This window comes from Panicum virgatum, chromosome 5N, assembly GCF_016808335.1.
Source record: "Panicum virgatum strain AP13 chromosome 5N, P.virgatum_v5, whole genome shotgun sequence".
In the NCBI taxonomy this organism is placed as follows: domain Eukaryota; kingdom Viridiplantae; phylum Streptophyta; class Magnoliopsida; order Poales; family Poaceae; genus Panicum; species Panicum virgatum.
The window spans coordinates 20,823,529-20,848,865 of NC_053149.1; the positions used below are offsets into that span (position 1 = coordinate 20,823,529).

The 25,337-nt window shown below is 45.6% G+C and overlaps 1 protein-coding gene across 1 annotated transcript; it reads right to left on the bottom strand.

Annotated features, from left to right (window-relative positions):
* Positions 1-309: 309 nt before the first annotated feature.
* On the bottom strand, positions 310-696 carry LOC120674660. The gene has a single exon (XM_039955803.1). It carries the CDS (start codon positions 694-696, stop codon positions 310-312), a length of 387 nt encoding a protein of 128 aa, XP_039811737.1.
* Positions 697-25,337: the final 24,641 nt, after the last annotated feature.

The following is a 25,337-nucleotide window of genomic DNA, read 5'->3' on the forward strand; positions in this document are numbered from 1 at the left end:
AGAGAGGGGAGCCTTTCGGTTTAAATCATCTTATCGAGCTCCGAACACCTAGGATTAGGAAGTTTGAACCCCAGGGAATGTTGCACAAAAAGATGAGGCCGAACGGCTGCGGAGCCAGGCTGGCCGGTCTAGGGTAGGCCGGCCGGCCCCACCTTGTCAGGTGTGGGCCCCGGGCTTCTGGAGGCTTCTTTGATTCCTTTCCTTTCTCGGGTATTTAGGTGGTTTTGTCCAGAAATGGAAAGAAGAAATAGAAATAGAAATCTAACCTAAGATAGGGCACGTTTTAGGTACGGCGGCGGCCGTAGATGATTATTCTATCTCGGTAAGCTCGTAGACATCTACTTCTTCGAGCTCGGGAATTTTGAGCTTGAGGAATATTTTCAGTCTCTGGCCATTGGCCTTGAAAACATTCCTGTCATCATCCTGGAGGGTTATGGCGCCGTGGTCAGCGGCGTTCAACACTAAGAAGGGGCCTTCCCACTTGCTTCTAAGTTTACCATGACCAAACAGGCAAACACGGGAGTTGAAAAGGAGTATCTTGTCTCCCGCCTTGAGCTGTTTGATCTTGATACGCTTATCATGCCATCTTTTTGTTCGCTCTTTGTAGAGTTTAGAGCTATGGTAGGCCTTCTCCCTCCATTCATCCAATTCCGCCAACTGGATTTGTCTCTTGATTCCGGCTGATTGGAGATCCATGTTCCACCTCTTAATAGCCCAATGGGACTTATACTCGAGTTCAACTAGCAAATGACAAGTCTTGCCATAGACTAGTTGATACGGTGTCACACCAATCGGCATTTTGTAAGCCGTTCTATAAGCCCATAGTGCCTTAGGTAGTTTGCTTTTCCAGCCCTTCCCCATGGCATTGACCATCTTCTGTAGGATGTTCTTGATTTGCTTGTTAGACGTCTCTGCCTGATCACTTGTTTGGGGATGGTATGGTGTTGCAACCCGGTGGTCCACTCCTAGCTCGCTGAGGCACTTCTTGAAGGTTCTGTCGATGAATTGTGAGCCTCCATCGCTGATCACGACTCTTGGAACTCCAAAGCGAGGAAATATAATTTCCTGAAACATTTTCTTGGAGCTCCTTGAGTCGGCCGCAACACAAGGAAGTGCTTCGACCCATTTGGACACGTAGTCCACAGCCACCAAGATGTATTCTCATTGCTTTGACATTGGGAAAGGACCCATGAAGTCAACTCCCCAAACATCGAAGATATCCACCTGAAGATTGCTCTTCAGGGGCATTGCGTCTCGGGAATTGATATTCCCATGTTTTTGGCATCTTGGGCAACACCGCACGAATTCTTTTGCGTCTCCATGCATGTTTGGCCAAAAGAATCCACTTTGCCAAACCTTTGCATGGGTCCGGAAGGCTCCGTAATGTCCTCCATAGGGTGAGGAGTGACAACACTCTAGAATCTTGCGGGTCCCACATAATGGGATACAACGGCAGAGTAAACCATCTGCGCAGACTTTGAACAGATATGGGTCATCCCATAAATGGAATCTGCTGAGGTGAATCAATTTCTTCTTGTCTTCTCCCAGAGGTATGTATCCAGTCACCATAAAGTTCACTAAGTTTGCGTACCATGGACTGGATGAGGTGACCTTCAGGAGAGTGTCATCTCTCAAGTAATCATTGATCGGGAGGTCTGATCCTTGTATTTGCATCCTTGAGAGATGGTCTGCCACACAATTATCTGCTCCTTTCTTGTCTCTTATTTCCATATCAAATTCTTGTAGGAGCAGAATCCAACGGATAAGTCGTGGCTTGGCGTCCTTCTTGGTTAGAAGGTACTTTAGTGCTGCGTGATCCGTGTACACAATCACCTTAGCACCGACCAAGTAGGATCTGAACTTGTCCATGGCGAATACTACCGCCAAGAGTTCCTTTTCTGTTGTGGCGTAGTTGAGTTGGGGTCCGGTCAATGTCTTACTCGCATAGGATATAGCATAGTGTTGCTTATCTCTACATTGACCGAGCACTGCGCCTATGGCGTAGTCGCTTGCATCGCACATGATCTCGAAAGGAAGTTTCCAATTGTGAGGCTGAATGATGGGTGCGGATACGAGTGCTTTCTTGAGGGTATAGAAGGCCATGAGGCATTCCTTGTCAAAGTTGAACGGGGCGTCTTTTGCCAACAAGTTGGTCAAGGGTCTGGCTATACGGGAGAAATCCTTAATGAACCTCCTTTAAAAACCAGCATGACCCAAGAAACTCCTGACTCCCTTGACATTAGTCGGGGGTGGCAACTGTTCGATAACATCGATCTTTGCCCGATCCACTTTTATCCCTCGCTCAGACACTCTATGTCCGAGAACGATTCCTTCTCTGACCATAAAGTGACACTTTTTCTAGTTAAGAACTACTCCCTCTGTTCTAAAATGTAGGTCGTTTTGGCTTTTCTAGATTCATAGTGTTTGCTATGCATCTAGATATAACATATGTCTAGGTACATAGCAAAATATATGAATCTAGAAAAGTCAAAACGACCTACATTTTGGAATAGAGGGAGTAGGTGTGTCTCTTGGCACCTCTTGAGAACCTTTTCCAAGTTCTCAAGGCATTGAGCGAAGTCTTTGCCATAGACAGAAAATTCGTCCATGAACACTTCCATAATGTGCTCAATTAAGTCCGAGAAGATTGCCATCATGCACCTTTGGAATGATGCTGGTGCGTTGCATAGACTGAAAGACATTCGTCGATAGGCGAATGTACCATAGGGGTAGGTGAAGGTAGTTTTGCTCTGGTCATCGGGATGGATAGGAATCTGATGATAACTGGAGTATCCGTCGAGGTAGCAAAAGTACGAGTGCTTTGCCAACAATTCAAGCATCTCATCGATGAAGGGAAGAGGGAAGTGATCTTTCCGGGTTGCCTTGTTGAGCATCTGGTAATCGATACGCATCCTCCATCCAGTCACTATCCGTTGAGGTATGAGCTCGTTCCTCTTATTCCGGACTACCGTCATGCCTCCCTTCTTCGGGACTACTTGGACTGGGCTGACCCACTCGCTATCTTGCACGGGGTATATGATGCCCACGTGCAGCAACTTGAGCACCTCTTTCTTGACTACCTCCCTCATCGCATCGTTAAGCTGCCGTTGATGTTTTCGTGATGGCTTATGTTCCGGCTCCATAGGAATGCGATGGGTGCATAGGTTGGGGCTGATCCCCTTCAAGTCTTGGAGAGAGTATCCTATGATGGATCGATACTTTTCTAAGACTGCAACAAGCCGCCGAGTTTCACTCTCTGTCAGCTTGTCGCTGATGACAACTGGCGTGGCTCTGTTGTCGTGGAGGAATGCATACTTCAGACTAGGGGGCAGTGGCTTCAGCTCAGGTAGAGGAGGTTGCGAAATCTCCTCTCTGTCAAGCTTACTTTTGCCGGTCGGATCTGTTTCCTGGGCGAAGTGTGAAACATCTTCCTCAAGAATGGGCTGAGTTAGCTCTTCTTGGCTGATGTTCACTGCAACCTCCAATGGGTCTTACTCCGACCTAGCCTCAGCAATGGTGTTGCATGAGCGAACTAGGCTGACCGGGACTTTCTCTTTGCCAACCTTGACCTCGAGCGTTGCTCGGTCTCCATTTGGGTTGACAAGGGGCTCCATTGGCTGACCAATCAAGACAAACTCTTCACCTTCTAGGATATCGAAGATGTGGAAGTCCAGGAAAACCTTGTTACGTCCCATCTTTAGGGACATAGCATGGAGAATTCCCTCACTTTCCACGATCTGGCCGTCGATCCACTTCAGGTGCTTACGAGAGATGGTCAGGGGCTCAGATGAAATGTGATCTGCCAGGGTTTTGGAGATCACATTCACCCCGACCTTCGGGTCGTAAAAAGTTTCTTGTGGTTCAGCGTCCCCAATAGTGCAGAGGAACACTCTAGGATTATAGTAGATCTGAATGATGCTACTACTGGCCTCGGCTTCCTCTATCCATTCCGTACTTATAATCACAGAAAGACCCTCTATCTACGATGAAACTTCGGGAATGAACGCCTCAGATCTTGAGCAGATGCACTTATGTTCCTTCGGCATGCTTGCAGCATTGCCGAGTTCCAAATACTCTTTCTCTGTGAAGAGGTCGGGTACGAACATTGGCATATCTTCAATGAAGGGCTCATGATCTGGGGACTTTGGTGGTTCGGTTATTTCCTCTATGTATGGTGGAGGTGGAGAGGATGTGGCTGAGAGGATTCGAAGTTGTTGTGTCTTGCTGGGCTGTTCTAAAGGCTCTGGTGGATCGTCATAGATACCGGTGTAATCAGTGCTGTTCAGAACCTTCTCTAGGAGAGTTCTGACTTCAGCCACTGTCTTGTACATGATGGATCCCTCGGAAGCCACATTCATGAAATGTGCGCTTTCCAGTTTAAGGCCATAGAAGAAGTGTTGCATAAGTATTTCCTCCGGCATCTGATGTGGTGGCTCGGAGTCTATTAAATGCATGAATCTAGCCCAGGCTACTCCAAGTGATTCATCGCCTTGCTCAAATGATAGTAGCTGTTTTCGATGGGGAATCACTTTGGAGATAGGATAGAAGAACAAGAAAATTCATCCTTCAGTTGTATCCAATCTCCTCCGAGTCTCCTTGTCGTCCGGTTGTACTAGAACTTGGCTTCCCCCATCAGAGAGAATGGGAATAGCTTCCACCGTAAGGTGTTTTGGGATATACCGGGTATAATCAAAAGAGAACAATTCTCTTCAAAGATTTGCAAGTGAGCATAGGGACACTCATCCTTCTTTCCAGAGAAGGACTGTCCACGAACCATGGCTACGAGACTAGGATAGATCTCGTAACCATCGGATAGGATGGGGTGGCAAGATGGTGGCGGTTCCAAATACCCGCGAGATGGAACTGCCGCATAACTAGGAGAATACTCCATGTGGATGGATGGAAAGTCGTACGGCTGATTAGCTCTAAGCCTAGTGTTGCTACTGTTCCCCGGCAACGGTGCCAGAAAGCTTGTTGGCACTCCTTAGCCTAACGAATTACTCCGCAAGTGCACAGAGACCAATTGTAGCTTTCACCAGGGAGTATACCTGGGATATCGAATCCAAGGAACGGTAAAGCTTCGACCAAGCTTAAAGATCTTCAACCGAACACAACCAGCAAGAAGAAGATAACGGGAAGAGGGCCTAACTCCAGATAACCTACTAATCTGACTAGTTCACGAGCTAACCACTTGACTCGATCTGCTTCGGCGGCTGGAAGAGGAAGGACTTCAGAAAGGGATGAGAGGGGAGTCCAACGGCAACCTGCACTACTGCTATGAAAACAACCGAACGTGTGGACTACGAAGGACGGATAGGGCTATCACCACCTACCGACTATCACAACGGTTCAGTGGGGTGGAACACAACCTAAGGTAGCTACCAAGCCTGGGCACCACGCCCACAGCTCTCGAGCCACTTGCTCCTACCGTGTACTTAAGATAGAAAGCAACCTCAAATAAGCAGAACTTGCTACTTACGCAGACTTAGGATCCCGCAGATCAAAGTAAGTACTTAACAATTAACTAAGACAGAAAGTCAAGCTAGCGAGAAACTGAAGTTGAGATAAGGAACTTACTCAAATAAATTCCTCCGAGGCGGATACAAAGTGGAGTAAGACCGAGAGAACTCGAGTCCACTCCTTTCAGCTCGGCTTTCACCAGAGCACTCACCTCACTCTCTTCCTACTCAACACAAGTGTACAAGAGACTCTCTTCTCTATGGAATGGTGTGTGTTACAAGAGGGGTATGGTGCTCTATTTTTACTACTCCAAGGTTGGTACTGAGCTGAGCGTCAGTTGCACGCAGGTAAGACAGTAATTCTTGTCTTTCACGCCAAGGGAGAGCTTCAGAGGCCGCCAGGTGGGGCCGGCCGGCCTCCCCTAGGCCGGCCGGCCTGGGGATGTTTCCGCGTGGCCACCGCCTTTGCAGGGATGCTCTAGATCTTCTCCTGAGGTTAGTAGAAGTTGCGTGGCACCAACGGTGATGGTTAGAGGCTGGCCGGCCGGGCTCTGGCTTGGCTCAGGCTCGTGTTGCACCGACATGTTGCTCTCTAGGCCCACATTGCTTCTCCAGTTGAATTGGGCTCTGATTCTTCGAGAAATCAATGGATTTGGACTCAACTCCACTTGGTTCACGCCTTTCGGTCTTGTCTTGTGAATTTTGCCAAACCCACCTTGGTTTGACTTGATCTTGAGCTCAAGTCACCCTCCACGAAGTTTCACCATAAGATGTTAAAGGGGTAGGCCGGCCAGCCTGGCCTAGGCCGGCCGGCCTGGGGTCCACCCCTTTTTGGCTCAAATTTGCAGATGTTGCTCTTGGGTTCAAGTAATTACCAAAACTTGTGGAACTTGTTAATGTTAGTAAAAATTATAGCAATATGGTTCCAAAAGCATGAAATTTGAAGAATTGTTGGTGGTGAAAATCATTGAAATCAACCGCCAACAAGCCTCCTTTGCCTTCTTCCTTCTCCAGTCAAAAACCCCAGTCTTCCTTTCTTCTTCCAAGCAGATGGCAAGCAACAACCGTGCCGGCGAGGGTTCCTCTGGCGCTCCTCCGCCACTCCATCCCCGTCTTGGGTAAGATGCTCCTCTTCTCCGCCAATGCTACTCCTCAGAGTACATCTGACTAGTTTTTAATTTCTACAGGGACACCGACACCGAGCTCCCCACCAACTTCCAAGCCCCGGACGAGGGCACCCAGGGGCTCATCCGTGACCTCCTTCGTCAATGGGATGAGGCCCACCGCGAGCTCGATCGGCGCAGATGGACCTGGTTGTCATCCGCGACCAGCTCTCCTTCGCCGACACCAGCGTCGCTAGTTAGTCCTCCTGACCATACCTCTCTTCACGATCATTCTTGGTTTCTTGCTCTAATCTCTTCTTTCCCCAGACATGGAGTCACAGGTCCAGACCCTTCTGGATGCTTCCCGAGTCGCCATAGACTCGGTGAACGCAAGGGGGAGCACCGTCGTCGCGCTCCTACGGAACAGTCCGGCCCGCGTCAAGGAGGTTGCCCGCCACGGAGCTCATGAGGGTGCCGCCAAAGCCATCGCCGGGGTCTCCACCATGTCTGGGGCGGATTACCGGCAGTGGGAGCTGGTCTTCCCCGAGTGGGGCGTGGCATGGGAGGACTTCGAGGAGCTCATCGATGATCTCTACGTCCCTGCAGACGCCATCGTTGGTGACGTTAGCTTGGATGGGGTTATCGGCAACCTCTTCGGAGCATAGTCAGATTAGGTTGTAATATGTAACAGCCTATCTGGCTCTTTTTGTAAATATAATCAACGAACGGACATCCTCCCCTTTCGCTTTTCGCCTCTGACTTGTTTTGATTTCTCCTTTAATTTCATATTGCAATCCGCGATTGCCACACTGAATGAATCGATACGTCCCCATGATCCGAAATCGAGAGATCATCCTCAAAGAAATCCGGTATCTTCAAATAAAATCACAACATGAAATCCAAACCAAACTCAAATTCACACGTCTAGATTGTATTTTTGATCTAAGGGCGACATATGTCATATCGGCCATGAAAGCACCTGAACGTGTTCCATTACGATCAAGCCCTTTCTTATTTTTGCACTAAAGGCGATACCTTTTTTGTATCGGCTATATTTGAAACCAACCGATCCTTAGTACGATCGGCTATACATCTACACACACACACTTGGGTAGTATTTTTTTAGATATTTGCCATTAAGCGCACTGAAAAACTCTTCTCCTACCAATGTTTCTAGAATGTACGCATTTCCAGGAACACACCTTCTGATATTGTATGGCCCTACCCACGTCAAGGACCATTTGCCGAACTTGGGATCCTTAGTTCCTATCGGCAAAACCAGCTTCCATACCAAATCCCCTTGGTCAAAAGTTTTGGCTTTGACTTTCTTAATATACCATCGGCCCACTCTAGTTTTATTGGCTTCAATATTTATGAGAGCGTTCAGCCGATGTCCAGCCAAATCTTCCAACTCATCTTTCATTAGTGCAACATAATCCTCAGCTGTCAACTGATCCTGAAACGTAACCCATCTGGAACCAAGCCGAGTCTCCCAAGGAAGTATAGCTTCTTGTTCATATACTAGCTGATACGTGGACACTTTGGTAGCTCCATGATAAGACATCCTATAGGCCCACAAAGCCTCATTAAGAGTTGTATGCCACTTCTTTGCCTGTTCTTCAATCTTTCTCTTAATCAACTTAATGATCCCTTTATTGGAAGCTTCTACTTGACCATTGGCTTGGGCATAATATGGAGAAGAATTCAATAATTTAATTCCCGTACTCGCAGCAAATTCTCCAAACTCCTCTGAAATAAACATGCTTCCTTGATCGGTTGTAATAGTCTGTGGAGTACCAAACCAATAAACAATATGTTCCTTTACGAACTCAATCATCTCTTTGGATGTCACAGTCTTTAGAGGAATCTCTTCAACCCACATGGTGAAATAATCTGTTGCCACTAGTATGAACTTATGATTCTTGCTGGATGGTGGATAAATCTGTCCAATTAAATCAATTCCCCATCCTCTAAATGGCCACAGCTTAATAATGGGATTCATAGCCGATGCCGGAGCTCTCTGCACATTACCAAATTTCTGACACCCTTGACAACCCTTATAATAAGTGAAGTTTTCTTCTAACATGGTTGGCCAAAAGTACCCATTTCTCCTGATCATCCACTTCATCTTGTATGCCGATTGATGTGAACCACAGACACCTTCATGTATTTCTCCCATTAAGACCTTAGCTTTTTCCTTGTCAAGGCATCTGATCAAAACTCCATCAATCGTTCGGCAATAGAACTCTCCTTCAAGCAACACATATTTAGTCGCTTGAAATTTGATTCTTCGGCTCACTTTCTTGGAGGGATATTCAAAATAATCTACAATCTCTTTCCTCCAATCATCAGCTGGTAATTCCAGAGCCATTTATTGGCGCAAATCTATGGCCAACACACGAATGCGCTTGATCATGTAGCGAGTGACAGCACAATTTGCAGCGCCGATTCTCAAACCGGTCAGACCGGTTAGGGTAACCGGTCAGACCGGTTCGCGGGCGTAGAACGGCGAAATCCGATGAACGCTCGCCCGGGAGGGACCCCGACAGGGCAGGCGTGCGTAGGGTTGTTCTAGGATCGGCAGACCACCTAGAATGCCTTCAAACATCGCAGAGATGAAGGAAGAATAGCAAGTATTTGGGTTGGAAGAGCTAGGGTTTGAGAAAGATAAAAAGTAATGCAAAATAACGAAAAGTAACATATTGATATATTTTGATCGATTGGATATGCTCAATCGGCCGTGTCCCTTTATATATATAGGAAGGGGAGATCGTACCCCATTAGGAGTCTAATTTTATATAAATCTTGTGTCAAAATACAACTCCAAATCCGGACTGCGCAGTTTGGACCGGTCTGACCGGTCTACCGGACCGGTCTGACCGGTCCGACCCGGTGTCAAGTCTTCCGGATGCCATAACTCTCTCATCCGAACTCCAAATTAGGCGTTCTACATATGCATTTTGATTGTCTCGATGAGAGCTACGCAATGGTGAAGTTCAATTTGCATTTTGAAAAAGTCACCTTGACCGGTCAGACTGGTTTGTGTATACTGGTCTGCACAGTCTGCCAAGTTTGGTCGTCAACACCATTACACATTCCATCGGCTGATAACCAGAAGCATGATGCACTAGCCGATTGGCATCACCATTATAAAGCTTGGGAACATGCTCTATAGTCACCCTTTTAAATTCTTTCGGCAATCGGCAAAACTCTTCATGATAAACCCGTAGAATATCATCTTTGCATTCATATATGCTGATCAACTGATTGACCACCAACATGAAATCCCCAAATATCTCTACTGCATCGGCCCCAATTTCTTGTAATAGCCGAATTCCCTTAAGCAAAGCTTGGTATTCAGCCTGGTTGTTAGTAGTAGGAGCTTCTATTGGAAAAGACAATTCAAATGTTGCCCCCCGAGGCGATACCAAGACAATGCCAAATACCAGATCCAACTCCACATGATGAACCATCAAAAAACAATGTCCATGGAACTAGATCAACAACCCCTAATTCCGGCCCACAATGCTGAACAACAAAATCAGCCATGACCTGCCCCTTAACTGCTTTAACCGATTCATATCTCAGATCAAACTCTGATAAGGCCAGAATCCATTTTCCAATTCTTCCATTCAAAATCGGCAATGAGAGCATGTATTTAATCACATCATCTTTGCTTACCACAACACACTCAGCCGATAATAAATAATGTCTAAGCTTGGCACAGGAGAAGTATAAGCAAAGACATAACCTTTCAATAGAAGAATACCTTGTTTCAGCATCCAAGAGCCTTCTGCTGACGAAATATATCACACGTTCTTTTCCCTCGAACTCTTGAATAAGGGCCGATCCGATAGCACGTTCATCAGCCGATAATTATAATTTAAACGGCTTGTGCTTTTGTGGTGGAACCAACACAAGAGGCGATGTTAGATACTATTTGATTTCATCCAATGCCTTTTGCTGTGTTTCTCCCCACACAAATTTCTAATCGGCCTTCAACTTCAACAAAGAACTAAACGGCTGAATTTTACCAGACAAATTAGCAATAAATCTCCGAATAAAATTAATCTTGCCGATCAATGATTGAAGCTCAACCTTTGTTTCTGGAGCCACTACTTTATTAATAGCTGTGATAGTCTTCTGACTAATCTCAATTCCTCTTTTATGCACCATAAATCCAAAGAACTGTCCAGCCGACGCACCAAATACACACTTGTTAGGATTCATCTTTAATCCATGTTTCCTGGTGCTCTCCAAGGTTTTGCGTAAGTCAGCTAAATGTTCTTGATACCCGTTGGACTTCACCACAACATCATCATTGTAAATTTCCACAATCTTGTCGATGATCTCATGGAAGATATAATTCATGGCCCTCTGGTATGTTGCTCCAGCATTTTTCAACCCAAAGGTCATGACAATCCACTCGAACAAACCAACATGCCCTGGACACCTGAATGCAGTTTTATGAACATCCTCCTTAGCCATGAATATCTGATTATAACCGGCATTCCCATCCATGAAACTAATCACCTTGTGTCCTGCAGCAGCATCTATTAACATATCGGCAACTGGCATTGGGTAACCATCCATCGATGTAGCTTTGTTGAGATCCCTGAAGTCAATGCACACACGTAGCTTTCCATTCTTCTTGTACACAGGGACCACACTAGATATCCATTCAGCATATCTGCACTGCCTGATGAATTTTGCTTCTATTAACTTTGTGATTTCAGCCTTTATATCTGGTAAAATCTTAGGATTGCATCGTCTTGAACCCTGCTGATGTGGCCGAAATCCAGGTTTAATAGGTAACCAATGCTCAACAATAGATCGATCCAAACCCGGCATCTCATAATATTCCCAAGTAAAACAATCTTTATACTCTTTTAACAGCTTCGCTAACTCTTGTTTATACTCAGGATCTAACTTGGCACTAATAAATGTCGGCCTTAGTCTATCTCCATCTCCAATGTCTAATTCTTCCAAAGCATCGACCGACGTGAACCCATGCCCTAGCTTCCCTTCATCATCTAGGAACTCATCCATTAGGAACGGTTTGGGAAACCGACTGCTTGGATCGGTGGAAGCATAGTAACCATGTTAATAGGTGCAGCCAATGATCCCGATTGCTGCTTATCGTCGGCCCTTGGCTTGACACACCAAACCTCCGACCTGACTCCTCTCCTGGGAGCCTCCTTTCTTTCTTCTTCCAGCGCCTCTGTCTGACGCAATCTCTGAACTCACCTCTTCTAAGAACTGGTCAAACCCGCTGGACACCATCGAGGCCGATCAATATTATCGTGAACAGGCTCTCTTTCCGGATCACTATGATGTGGGTACTCATCTGAAAGTCGAGCATCAGCAGTCTGCTCAACCCGTTCATCGGCAGAAATCCTTCCTCCTGCAGGATCACATAGCATGGTCCTGCCCCCTAGCCGATCATGCACTGAAACCCTGCCCCCTAGCTGATCATGCACGGGGATGTGTCTGTCATCTCCCCTATCTCTGATGATCGGCCCACGAGGCCTCTGGTCTAAACGTGGCTTCTTGTGTGATCGGTCTTCACGGTAGAAACCGTTGCACTCTGGACAATTGTCTACTGTCGGCAGAGTCAAGCCTTCCTCTCTGTACTGTCGTCTTTCTTGATCACGCTGGGACTTGTTCAGAAGCATCCGAGATGTGACCTTCTTTGGTGCCGCAAATTCCTCTTTCTGTTGCGACTGCTTGCCCTTAACTTCATTGGCCATTATCTGAGCTTTAGGATCAACAGCCCCAGATTCCTTGGCCGATTGTGATGTGAGCACCTTTGTCTGCAATGCGTTCCTCTTCCCTCCTACATCTACCATGTTTGCAGGGAACGTGTGCCCATCAATCTTCATTGGCTTTTTGGGTGTCTCAAACTTGAGCCTCCCCTGCTCTATAGCCGATTGTATCTGCTGACGAAACACCTTGCACTCATTTGTATCATGAGATGTTGCATTGTGCCACTTGCAGTACTTGATGTTCTTCAACTCTTGATTTGTCGGGATCTTGTGATACGGCTTCTGCTTAATCTGACCCCCAGACAGCAACAAGTCAAAGATCTTATCAGCCTTGGTAATATTGAACCCGTATATCTCAGGTTCTTTATTACCAAACGGACATAAGATCGGCTTCTTGTTATTCTGAACCCACTCAGCCGAGTTATCATCTGAATCAGAAGCATCTGAGCAGTCAAGAAAATTGACCTTCTTTTGAAAGTTACTCCTCTTCTGCTCATATGGTTTGATTTCCCCCGTCATCCTATGAGCCATCTGACTGATGCTGTAGAACTCTTAGGAGGCACACTTTTCCTTGATGTGTGGCAAGAGTCATTGGAAAGCAACTTATGCAAGCTGCTAATCAGACAAAACCAGACTAAAACACCAGTTCTTGACATCTCTGAACCTATGAATAAAGGCAGCAACCGATTCATCATTCCTTTGCCTCAAGTTGGTCAAATCGGTCAGCTTAATCTCTTCTATGCTAGAGTAGAAGAACAGGTGGAACTATTTTTTTTGGATCGGCCCAGAATATTATTGAGTTGGCTGGCAACGTCATAAACCATGTAAAGACCGATCCAGAGAGGGACATGGAGAACAACGCACTTTCAATGCATTGTTCTGAGCTGCTTCTCCCCACTACATGATGAATATGTTGATATGCTCTACTGTGGAGACTTCCCCTTGTCCAGAAAACTTGGTGAAATCTGGAAGCTTGTACTTATGGGGCAACGGCAGTTGATCATATGCAGCTGGGTATGGAGTTCTGTACATCAGATTTCGCTGCTTTGGCTTCAAACCAAACTGATCCCTCATCACTTCAGCAATCTTGGATGCCCAGTCAATCTGTTGAACATTAGTTGACGCTGGCTATGGCGCTGATGAAGCTATCGGCAATGCTGCCGATGCAGATTGTGCACTGGGTGTAGCCATTGACTGAGCAGCCGATGCAGTCCGCGCAACTTGCTGAATGACTTGATTAGATGGCGATTGGTAGAGTACCATCTCATTGCCATGACTATTCTGTGCTGACCTCTGATTAGATTGTTGTTGTGCCACATGAGGTATGTTGGGTACATTCACGTGACGCACAAAACCAGTCACAGGATCATTGAATACCCAAGTAACTCCATTGGCGTGAGGAAGTCTATTTGCCAGGACCTCTGTAGGAGACTTGGGCTGTATCATCATCGCCAAATTCTGCTGTTGAGGTGTCAGCCACGGAGTCGACATGTTGCTTAGACTCGCTGGCGATGGCGCTGATGCAAGTGTAACTGACGGCTGTGGAGCCAGCGTGGTGTCTTCAGGCTGGGTCGGCTGTGAATCTGATGCATTAACTTGTTGATTCATCGGCTGCGAAGACGATGAGCTTGGTTGCCCTGCTGAAGAGGACACCATGTACTCCGGAGGCATACCAAATCCAGTAGCAGGATTCCAGCCAACTGGGAACCCTGTCATGTAGTTTTCTTGTGCATGTGTAGCCATCGGCGTGGAACTGGTGTACACAGGAGGAAACTGAGTTGGTGCTGTAGTACTAATCGGCTGTATATCCTCGATATTCCCATCTACCTGAGCCTGAGGGTCAATCGGTGATGTCTCAATAGCCGATCCAGTAGGGGAGAAAACCATCTGACTAGCCTGCTAAAAGGCCGGTCCCACGAAACGAAGCATCCCCCTATCTTGCAGCGTCTTGAGCACAACATTGTGAATAGAATTGGCCATGATCGGAGCATGACTTATGAAAGCTTGCCCGATCGCTTGATTCATCATATGCACCATCATGTCCTCCTTCTTTGACTCATCATAGGGTGGAAGAGTAGGAAAATCGTACTTCTTGATTACCTCTCCTCTCCTATTAATACTGAAGGATAGAAGGCACCGCTGCTTATATGCATTAGTGGCTGCCTTGAGTTCTGCCTTCTGTTCTTCCTTCAGCATGCTTTCATCGAACGGGATCTGGTTTTCTGTAGAAACCTTGTCCTTTCCTTCGGTTGTCATCTTGATGCTTCCTGTCGCACCAGGCGTGCCAAAAGATGTGTTGACGCGAAACGATCACACACCAAGCCCGAGAGCCCCGTACGCCAAGCTCGGACTGCACTTGATTCAAACCAAGGCATGCCAGTCAATTTGACCTGTAAATTGACAAGGAAATAGCAAACCGTCAAATTCAAGAGTGTATCGGCTGGATTTCCGAATCACCCTTACACAGCATATCGGCAAGGCTTTGCTAATACGGAAAACGACAGCAGATCGGATATAAAGAGCATGTAATAAAAGCGATCTACAGGGAATCGGCAATGAGCTGTAGATACCGATATGCAACTAGACGGCTAGATCTCGAGCCGACACGTGCCAAGTAACAATATACAAACCCACGATTGTATGGATCTAAACAAACCTAAGCTTGTAATCGATCTAATCAGCTTTACAAAGTTTATCATGATAAACAAGGAGCTTACAGCCGATTAAATAGAATACTAAGCCGGATAGTTTGTGAATAGATCTAAACGAAAAAACAACGATGTGTCCAAGATCAAAGCTTAGATAAATTTGGTAAATTTTGAATAGATCTGAACGAAGCCACAGTGATGCGCCCGGAAGCTAAAGCTCAGATTTACTCGATAAACAAAGACTTACCAGCAAACCAAGTCGCTTGAATGTGAGGCGTTCTTGATCAGCTTGGAAGAACTCGCGGAAAAGAAAAAAGGATGGCGAAGTCGCCGACGAGAAAGTAAATTGCAAGTAGTAAAGTTTGTTTGTTGGATGTGTATCAATCTTTATAATAGCCGGGGGGCTTATATTTATACCCCACGCTAACACAATCCTAGCCGATTACGACAAAGCACGATTCTATTCTAAAAAATAAAACTAATCCTAAAATAAGATAACTCTTACCAAACCGAAGCCAAAATATCTGGTCAATCTCCCCTTCCTCGGTCAACAAGATTTTCAATGGCGATGCACGATCACCCCCCAAGTCCACCGATCGTACCATACAGAACATTTTCTCCTTTGCAACATTCTTTCTTGACAGGTTGCTGCTGTTCTTGTTGGGGCCTTCTCGGGTGAAGGAGATCTTTTTGAGGCCGTTTATGAAGCTGCGCCGGCTTGCGATGGGCCAGAATCTGGTGCCGTGGGGATGGCTCACCTAGGCCTACTGGGCCAACGGGCCAGATGGAAGAAATCACCAAAGGCAGCCCATCTTGCCAACATGTGTCGATGGCAAACAACACTGATCCTAGTACCTGGTCACCTATTCTGGAAGCTGTATGGTCTTCAGAGAACCAACCTGCTCCGGCCACTCCTGTTGGACACATGAACTTTCCTGAGACTGTGTGCAACCTGGACTCACCTCCTGAGTCGGATTTGGAGCCCAAACATCGCCATCTAAAATCGTCTGAACAACCAGCCCCCATGGCGCCAAGCTTTTCAAGAACCTACACCCGACGTAGAAGGAAGCTGCAGATCGTGGTGCCTAATCAAGGTACACCAACGGCTGGATCATCACCAGGGCGCACCAGCACGCCTCCCTCAAGACCGAGGACCTGCTTTTTAACAAAACTCACGAAGAAGACATCAAGAATACTCCCTACACCACGTGCTTCCAGGCTGCGCTCGCATGCGCGCACTCCAGCAGCCCCACCTCGCCGTAGTCGCCGCATTGCTGGAGCTGCGCCTGAAATTGCCGATGGTGGAGCCCCTTCAAGATTAAAGAAAAAAGTGATGAGAGCTTTGGGCATCATTGGGGAAACTGAAGGAATTTCTCATGAAAGTTTGGAGGAATACAGCAGGCTCTTCTCCCAGTCTTCCTCTCTTATTACGATTCATGTCAAGGCGATGATGGTGCTGTTTGGCTAGGCTACGCCGGACGAACATGACTTGTGAGCAGCACTTTTCACGGTCGTTTCTCCATTTAGTACTTAAGATGTACCCCTCCAATATTCTTTCCTATAATTTACGTGGGCTGAACTCTAGAGCCCGTCAGGATACAGTTCGTACTTTGGTTCCTTCTTGTAAGGCTGATATAATATGCTTGCAAGAAACAAAAATGGCTGCTATTTCCCATGGAGTTTTTCTTTCAATGTTGGGTTCAGATTTCACCAATTGGGTTGAACTACCTGCCATTGGAGCCAGTGGTGGGATCGCAATTGCATGGCGACATAGTCTGGGACAGGCACTTGCCTCTTGGATTGATCAGTACAGTGTGTCCATTCAGTTTTCCACCAACGGCTTGCAACCATGGTGGCTGACCTGTGTGTATGACCCTCAAGGAGATGACAATAAGATCAGAAATTTAAGGACCTGCTGTCAAGGGCCTTGGCTCGTGATTGGAGATTTTATTCTCATCACAAGTAGTGAGGATAAGAATAATGGAAATATTAACAAGGCAACGAAGGGAAGGTTTCGTCATTTGATTAATAATTTGGAATTCAGAGATCTTCCATTGAAGGGGCGCAAATTCACTTGGTCAAATCAGCAGGATATACCAACATTAGTCAAACTGGACAGAGCACTTTGCTCATCAGAATGGGAACAACTTTTCCCTAATTGCTTGTTACAAAGTACTGCCACAGATGGATCAGATCATTGCCCACTCCTGCTAGGTCTGAATGATGTGCAGCCAACTAAAACCAGGTTTCACTTTGAGTCATTCTGGACCAAACAAGAGGGTTTTCAGGAAGCAGTAGAGGCTGCTTGGTCGAGTGTACTGCGCTCTAACTGCCCTTTTGACACATTAGTAAAGAAACTCAGGGCCATTGTTTGGGGTCTTCAGAGCTGGAGTCAGAAGCAGATTACACATTAATTCTCAGCTGGGGCTAGCTAGAGAGATTTTGCATCAACTAGAAATTGCTCAAGACCATAGGACTTTATCCACTTTGGAAGTTTGGCTCCGGAACAAACTCAAGGTTCACTCCCTAGCTCTCTCCTTCTTGCAGCGTACCATTGCACGCAGCCGTTCCCGCATCACTTGGCTAAGTGAAGGGGACGCCAATACAGCTCTCTTCCATTATCATGCTCGGCATCGAAAGAGGAAAAACTTTATTAGTAAACTCACAACAAATGAAGGCTTGATCCTTACAAAACATGAAGAGAAGGAGCAGAATGTTTTCTGTTTCTACAGCAATCTGATTGGGAGCAGTGTGGATAGAGAGGCTACTATTAACCTGGAAGAACTGAACATGCCAAGCTTTGACATGACTGACTTGGAAGCTCCTTTTACTGAGGAAGAAGTTTTGAAAACAATTAAGTCCTTGCCTGCAGACAAAGCCCCAGGTCCTGATGGGTTCACAGGGAAATTCTATCAAGTCTACTGGCCAATCATCAAACCTGAAATCATGGCAGCCATCTCAGCTGTTTGGAGCAGAAAATTCAACAACTTTGAAGTATTAAACTCGGCCTATATTACCCTTCTCCCAAAAATAGATGATGGTGCAAGCATCAGGGATTTCAGGCCAATTAGTCTAGTACATTCTTTTGCTAAGCTCCTCACAAAGCTTATGGCAAATAGGCAGGCTAGCCGGTTGGACACTATGATCACACCAAATCAGAGTGCCTTCATCAAAAGACACTTCATCTTGGACAACTTCATGTTAGTGCAACACACAACGAAGTTCCTGCATCAACAAAGCAGGCATGTATTCTCCTAAAACTTGATATCACCAAAGCATTTGACTCGGTATCCTGGCCATTCCTTTTGGAGGTACTCCAAAAGCTGGGCTTTGGGCAAGTTTGGTGAGATATCATTAGCGGCCTCCTAGCTACCTCCTCTACTCAGAAACTACTTAATGGTTCCCCGGGTGACAGAATTGAGCATAGGAGAGGATTGAGGCAAGGGGACCCATTGTCCCCAATGCTATTTATTCTTATCATGGATGTGCTTTGTTATTTGGTGAAAAAAGCTTCTGAAGAAGAACTCTTGCAGCCCCTGTCCGGGAGAGCTCTACAGCACCACATTTCCCTTTATGCAAATGATGTTGTCATTTTCCTCCAGCCTTCTATCAATGACATTAGACTCACTTTGGATTTTTTACAACTCTTTGGTGAAGCTTCTGGTCTGAAAACAAAGGTGCAGAAGAGCACAGTCCTCCCCATCCACTGCACGGCTGAACATTTAACAACCTTACAAACACACCTCCCTTGCCATATTTATGAGTTCCCTTGCACATATCTTGGAGTGCCTCTCTGACCCTACAAGCTAACCAAAACTCAGGTTCATCCAATTATTGAAAAATTTGCGGATAGATTACCTGGTTGGAAGACTGATTTACTCACAAAGGCTGGCAGGAGTATTTTGGTCCAATTTGTGCTCACTTCCATGGTAATTTATTTGTTGCTGGCCCAAGACCTCCCTACCAAGGCTCTGGAAGCAATTGATAAAATCAGAAGGGGTTTTATTTGAAAAGGAAGAAAAGATGTGAAGGGAGGACACTGTTTAATTGCCTGGACTAAGGTTACAAGACCTCCTGATTTAGGTGGTTTGGGCATCTCCCACCTACAATTTTTAGGTTAGGCATTAAGATTAAGGTGGCTCTGGCTCCAAAATACTGAACCTGACAAACCTTGGGCCTTCCTCCCGGTCCAGGCTCCCCCACAAGTCAAAGCTTTTTTTGCTATTTCCATTACCTCTATGGTGGGAAATGGAAAGAATACTTTATTTTGGACAGACATGTTGTTGCTTGGACAAAGACTGGATCAGATCTTCCCTCACCAGTTTCGGGCAGTAGCTGCTAGAGCAAAAAAAAGAACAGTACATGATGCCCTAGTTGAGAACAGATGGATTTCTGACATAAGGGGCGCTCTTACAGTAAATGTCCTGATTGAATATCTTCGCTTATGGGGAAATCTCTCAGGTTTCGAACTGTAGGCCGAGGTGGATGACACCCATATTTGGCAGTTTACTTCATTAGGTCAATACTCCACAAAGTCTGCTTATGAATCTCTCTTTACTAGAGCTGTCCAATTCAAACATGGGAAAAGAATTTGGAAGAGCTGGGCACCTGGAAAGTGTAAATTCTTCATGTGGACTGTGGCACACAAAAAATGTTGGACAGCAGATCGCCTTGCAAGCAACGGACTTCCCCACCCGGCAGTCTGTCCTCTTTGTGACCAGATTGAGGAAACGCGGGACCACTTGCTGATCTCTTGCATTTTCTCCCGGAGATGTGGTTCAATCTGTTACAAGGCCTTGGACTGCAGGCGCTTGCCCCAGGATTGGATGATGAGGTGTTTGATGACTAGTGGGACAATTTGAGCAACAGGTTGTCTGGTCAAGTCCAAAAAGGAGTTAATTCTCTAGTCATCTTGGGGGCTTGGAATTTGTGGAATCACCGAAACCTGTGTGTCTTTGATGGGGCTGTTCCAGACTTAAATAGCTTAGTGTCAGCAACTAGGGAAGATCTGCACCTGTGGTCTATTGCTGGGGCTAAAGGAGTTTCCTTCCTCCTCGCCCTGGCTCCTACAATCTCCTAATATTGGGGGTCTGGTCTAGTTTTAATCCTGTTGTGTTCCTTAGTAGAGTAAAGAGAATTTTGTGTACTTAGGGAGTGTTACAGTCCCTTCATATCTGTAACCCTTGAGGGGAGGGTTTCCCCTATCTATCTTTCTTCTTAATATAATGAAGCGTATCTCTCCCGTGTTTTCGAGAAAAAATATTTTAAAAATTATATACAAATGCTTTCTCTAAACAAAAAAAAATCAAATATATGTTTTTAGGATAGTTTGCACCTTCGGGTATTCTTGGTCCTAACCATTTCAGTTGAGACTAAGAAGAGCAAGTACATCAATTGAAAAAGGCGTCAGCTTTGGCTCACAAAATAAATAAGAGAAAAAAGAGAATAAATGAAGAAGAAAAGAAGAAAAAGAGGAAGGAGAGTAGAAGAGAGCCGACGAGCTATGGCATTCCACCATAGAATTCATTTTGCCACTCGGCTCTTCTTTGCTCTCTCGTGTGCTTGCAAAGTCTTGACATAATCCTCATCCACTCCGAGCTTTGCATAGCATCTAGCAGCTCCTGCACGCATACAAGCAAGAGGAATGCTCCTCTTCCTTTCTAGGGCTTGCTGCTCCACTCCGCTTGGCACCTACTCATATGGTAGTGAGTCTCTTAGTCAACTAAGTTCTATTCTTTATTTACTTACGGGATCATCATCTGTTCTTATGGCGGGTGCTCTAGCTAGCAGAGGGCCCCTGATAACGAGGGGTAGAGAGTTTAAATATATATTACAATAACTACACTCTTTATATTCTCAATGGATAAATATTATTATGGATGCATGTATTTTTCCGGCCGGGACCATGTAAACATAGTAGAACAGGGAGTACGCAATAAAGCTGCTCCAAAGTAGACGGGGTGAACAGAGGGAGTACGCAATAAAGCTGCTCCAAAGAACAGAGGGAGTACGCAATAAGTCCAAACTGAGGATCCCTGATGAGTTTGAAGCGGGGTGGTGCTAGAAAAATGACACGCGAGGTGAACATCACAATTAGAACCCCCCACAATTCCACCAGGATATTAATGATGCTTTTCCACCAAAGTACACGGTAAAACTTAAGTTTCAGAAATAAATGAACTGTGCCTGGGCTAGCACCCACTTCCTTGTCTGCAACTATGTCCCCATTTGCTAGGGATTAGTAACTATAAGAATAATTGCGACACAAATGAGGCTATTTTACCAAGTATAAAAATTTGAGATTCTTACAACCGAGCATGATGTTCCATTATCCGTATTGAGGGAAACATTCAAAAATAAAAAAAATGGGGCCTAGGAGTGGACGTACACTACTACAAAAAAAGATTTGTAGGAACGGCTTAATTTTTTTTAGGGGCAGACCTAAATTTGACCCGTTGCTACAAATGGGCTTCGGTACTGTAACAACTCAACCGCCCTTAAAAACACCATTTGGTGTTTCTAGGGGCGGCTCACCCCCCCCCCAGCCGCCCCTAAAAATGGCCCCATTTATAGGGACGGCCGGGGGGTGTGTCGCCCCTATAAACACCATTTCTAGGGCGGCTTACCCCCCTCCCCCCGGCCGCCCCTATAAATGATTGTAAGGTTTTTTTGTTTTTTTGGATCCAATGAAGCTCTCTTTGCCTCTCGCTTGATTTAGATCTTGATGGTGTGGATTAGTCATAGTTCATTTGAATACCAAGCCTGTGGAGAGCACATACTTTTGAACTCTTACAGGAGGCGGATCTTCACAATTTGTTAGGGCTAGGCGAATCCTCTCTAACAACTTAGCACTAGCCACACAAGTCTGAAGGCGGTTAAATTGCCGTCTTGGATCCCATGAGGGCCACCACTTCTTGGTAAGAGGGAAGGGATCAAATATTGTCTTTGGAGGTATTGGAAGTATAGGTGACCCATTCACGAGTGGCAGGTTGTGTATGTAGCCTCTCTTTCTGTCAACGGCAAGGCATCAAATATTATTCTGAAGTATAGGGTCTTTGGAGGTATCGGAAGTATAGTTGACCGATTCACGAGTGGCAGGTTGTGTATGTAGCCTCTCTATCTGGCAGTGGCACAGGAGTACTTTGAGTCTACAAATTCTAGAAGTATGGTGGCCCAATAGCCGCTCAGGTAGCAATCTATTGTTCACTGACCTTAATCCGTTCGACAAATTAAAACAAACCATTAGTTTTGGGAGACGCATTGGCTCATCATCCGAAGAATTTAACATAAGTTCACATCTACAGGAATAGTGTGCAATATATAGTTACAACTCACAAACTACACATAGAGATAGAAGAGTTAACAAAAGTTGAATTGCATGCATACATTACATCATCTAACGAATATTATTTCAAAGTAATAGGTAGTCAACATACTTAACATCGCCAATCTTGTACCTCAGGGCATCGTCAATGAAAATCAATGCACGGATAAGTGCACTGTCCTTTGCTTCACTTCTACGAGGAAGTGCTTTGCCGTAGATGGTGAACATTGGTTCTGTGGTAGGATCTGGCATGGTTCGAAATTGAAAAGAACCCTGGTAGAGACCTTCCCTTGTATGTACCGGTCCCTCATCAGTGGAGTAATAACCCAACTGCTCCACAGCTTGACATAAAATTTCTTCTAAACTCATCGCCGCAAAGGTGTTACCAAATATATCCTGCAATGGAGATGGAATATAAATTTTACAAGAGTGTTTTGATTAACAAAATTCACATACTATGTCATGTAGAAACTATCATAATTCTTTAAATTAACAAAATTTACTTACTATTTCATGTAGATTTTCTCGTGAAAGGCTCTCACAGAGACTTACAATATTATGTTGATTCCGTCAAAGTGCATTGATTTTAAACTATGACAAATCTGGAATCAGATAACCATAGCTCTCATGTTCTAGAAGGCATGCTTTTAAGGCAGCTCTTTCATAAGTCATCTTAACTGGTGATTCCTTCCCACTACCACTACTGCCATCATGGTACCTGGATCTTGTCTTAATGGTATCTCGAAAGAGATTGTCATTTTCTTGAATTGTAGGTGTTATGTGGTTTCCACCTGTAGAGGTGTACCACCTAGGCATTATAGTACTTCAGTAAGCCATTTGAAATAATCGATCCACTGCATTAGAGGCAACAAAACATTAATAAGTATCAACCATTCTTATTAATCAAGCAAAAAAAAGGCTCATACTCAAAAGATGGGTCTTACTATGCTTGGAGCTATAATGTTCTGCTGAGAACATGGCCTCGGTCTAGCCCTGTTGACTCTGCTGAAAATGATGCCAGGAGGGCGAGCCAGAGGCAAAGGGTAATCCTGATGCGGCATACCATCACCAAAGCCATCACTTGCCATATGCCTTCATAGAAAAATTATGCATATTTCATACATAAAATAACATGTGTTCAATTCTCAAATTTCCTAGCTAATTTCAATATCTAAATTTGCTATTCCCATACTAATTAGTTAATTTCACTAACTACATTTATTATTTTCTAACTAATTAGCTAATTTCAATAACTAAATTTCTTATTCTCAAACTACTTAACTAATTTCAATAACTAAATTTCCTATTCTCAAACTAAATATCTAATTTCACTAACTAAATTTCTTATCGTCAAACTAATTAGTTAATTTAATTGCACTAACTACATTTCTTGTTCTCAAATTAAATATTTAATTTCACTTACTAGCCAATGTTATACATAAAAAATAATAAAAGTAAATCAAGAATCTCACCTTAGCTCAGATCTGGAGCTGAAGATCTGGATCGCGGGTGCAAGAAGAGCGCAACGATGGGCGGCAGAGGAGGACGACCACTGGCGGCGGAGGAGGCGCGGGTTCGGCAGGGCGGGGGGGGATGAGGCGCGCGGGCAGCGGTCGTGGAGGGCGAAAGAACGACGCGGGTCGGCGCGGGAGGGGGCGCGCAGGCGGAAGTGGCCGCGGGCGTGGAGGGCGACGGCGCTTGAGGCGGGGGGAGGGGGGGCGGGTCGGGTGGCGGCGGTGGTGGCAGCAGCAGGAAAGGTTATCCTCGAGCTCTGAGAACAAAAACAAAAAAAGACAAGTCCAATGTTTATATGGAAACAAATTTATAGGGGCGGGAGGCGGCATCACCCGCCCCTAAAAATTAATTTGTAGGAGCGGCCGATGCCGCAAACCGCCTCTAGAAATTAAGTTTGCTGTGTTATACACCTCAAAATATGCGTATAATAAAAATTTCAGCATTTTTTGATGATGTTTACTATATTTTCTGATTTAAAAGAATTTCCGGAATAAATGTGGAAAACTATTTTTAGGGGCGGGCTGGGGTATAATCCGCCCCTACAAATATGTTTGTATGGGCGGGCGCTGTCGCGGACCACCCCTAGAAATCAATTTGTAGGGGCAGGTGATGCCCCCGCCCGCCCCTACAAATGGTTTCTCAATTTTGTCTGAAAAATCATTTAATTTTGAAAAAATAGTAAACGACATATATAAAACGAGAAATTTTCACCATTAGCGTATAACAGCCTGTGCCTCTGGTGAAAAATACTGAGAGTACAATTCAGGTTTTTTATTGTTTGAATGTGTGTAAAGGACAAAGTTGCTCTTAAAGAGTAGTGACTTAGGAGATGTTAAAGTTTCAACATATTTTCTTATTACATACAGTGCAACGTAGGTTTATTAATTTTGCTGTGTTACACATCAAAATACGCTTATGGTAAAAATTTCAGCATTTTTTAATAATATTTACAATATTTTCTAATTTAAAAAAATTTCAGGAATAAATTTCAAAAACTATTTTTAGGGGCTGATGCGCCCACCCGCCCATACAAATCGAGCTCCTATAAACATCTAAGGACTTAGAAAAATTTTCAGACTCCCCTGGCACGTGCCAGAAGACACCGGAAGGCTGCTAAAATTTTCGGTGCTCCCCCAGCCGCCGCTCCGTCCGCCGCCGCACCGACCATCGCCTCCACCCCTGCCAACACCGCGCCGCCCCCAAGCCATTCCGTAGCTTAGATCTGGCGCGCCGGACCCTCCATCGCCGCCCCCTCTGACCCCACGCCGCTCCCTCCGCCGCGCCCACCTCCTCCTCGCCACCGCCCCCGCTAGCCCGCCTCCTCCTCGCCGCCCCCTAGCATAGATCCGGCGCATCCCCGCCACCTCTCCTCGCCGCCATGTCCGCCTCCTCCTCGCCGCTCCCTCACGATGCCTCCTCCCCGCCACCACCTCTGCCGCCGTCATGTACGCCCCCGGCTGCCTCCTCCACGCCACCTCCTCCGCCGTGGCTCCATCCACCGGCCTCCTCCTCCCCGCCACCTC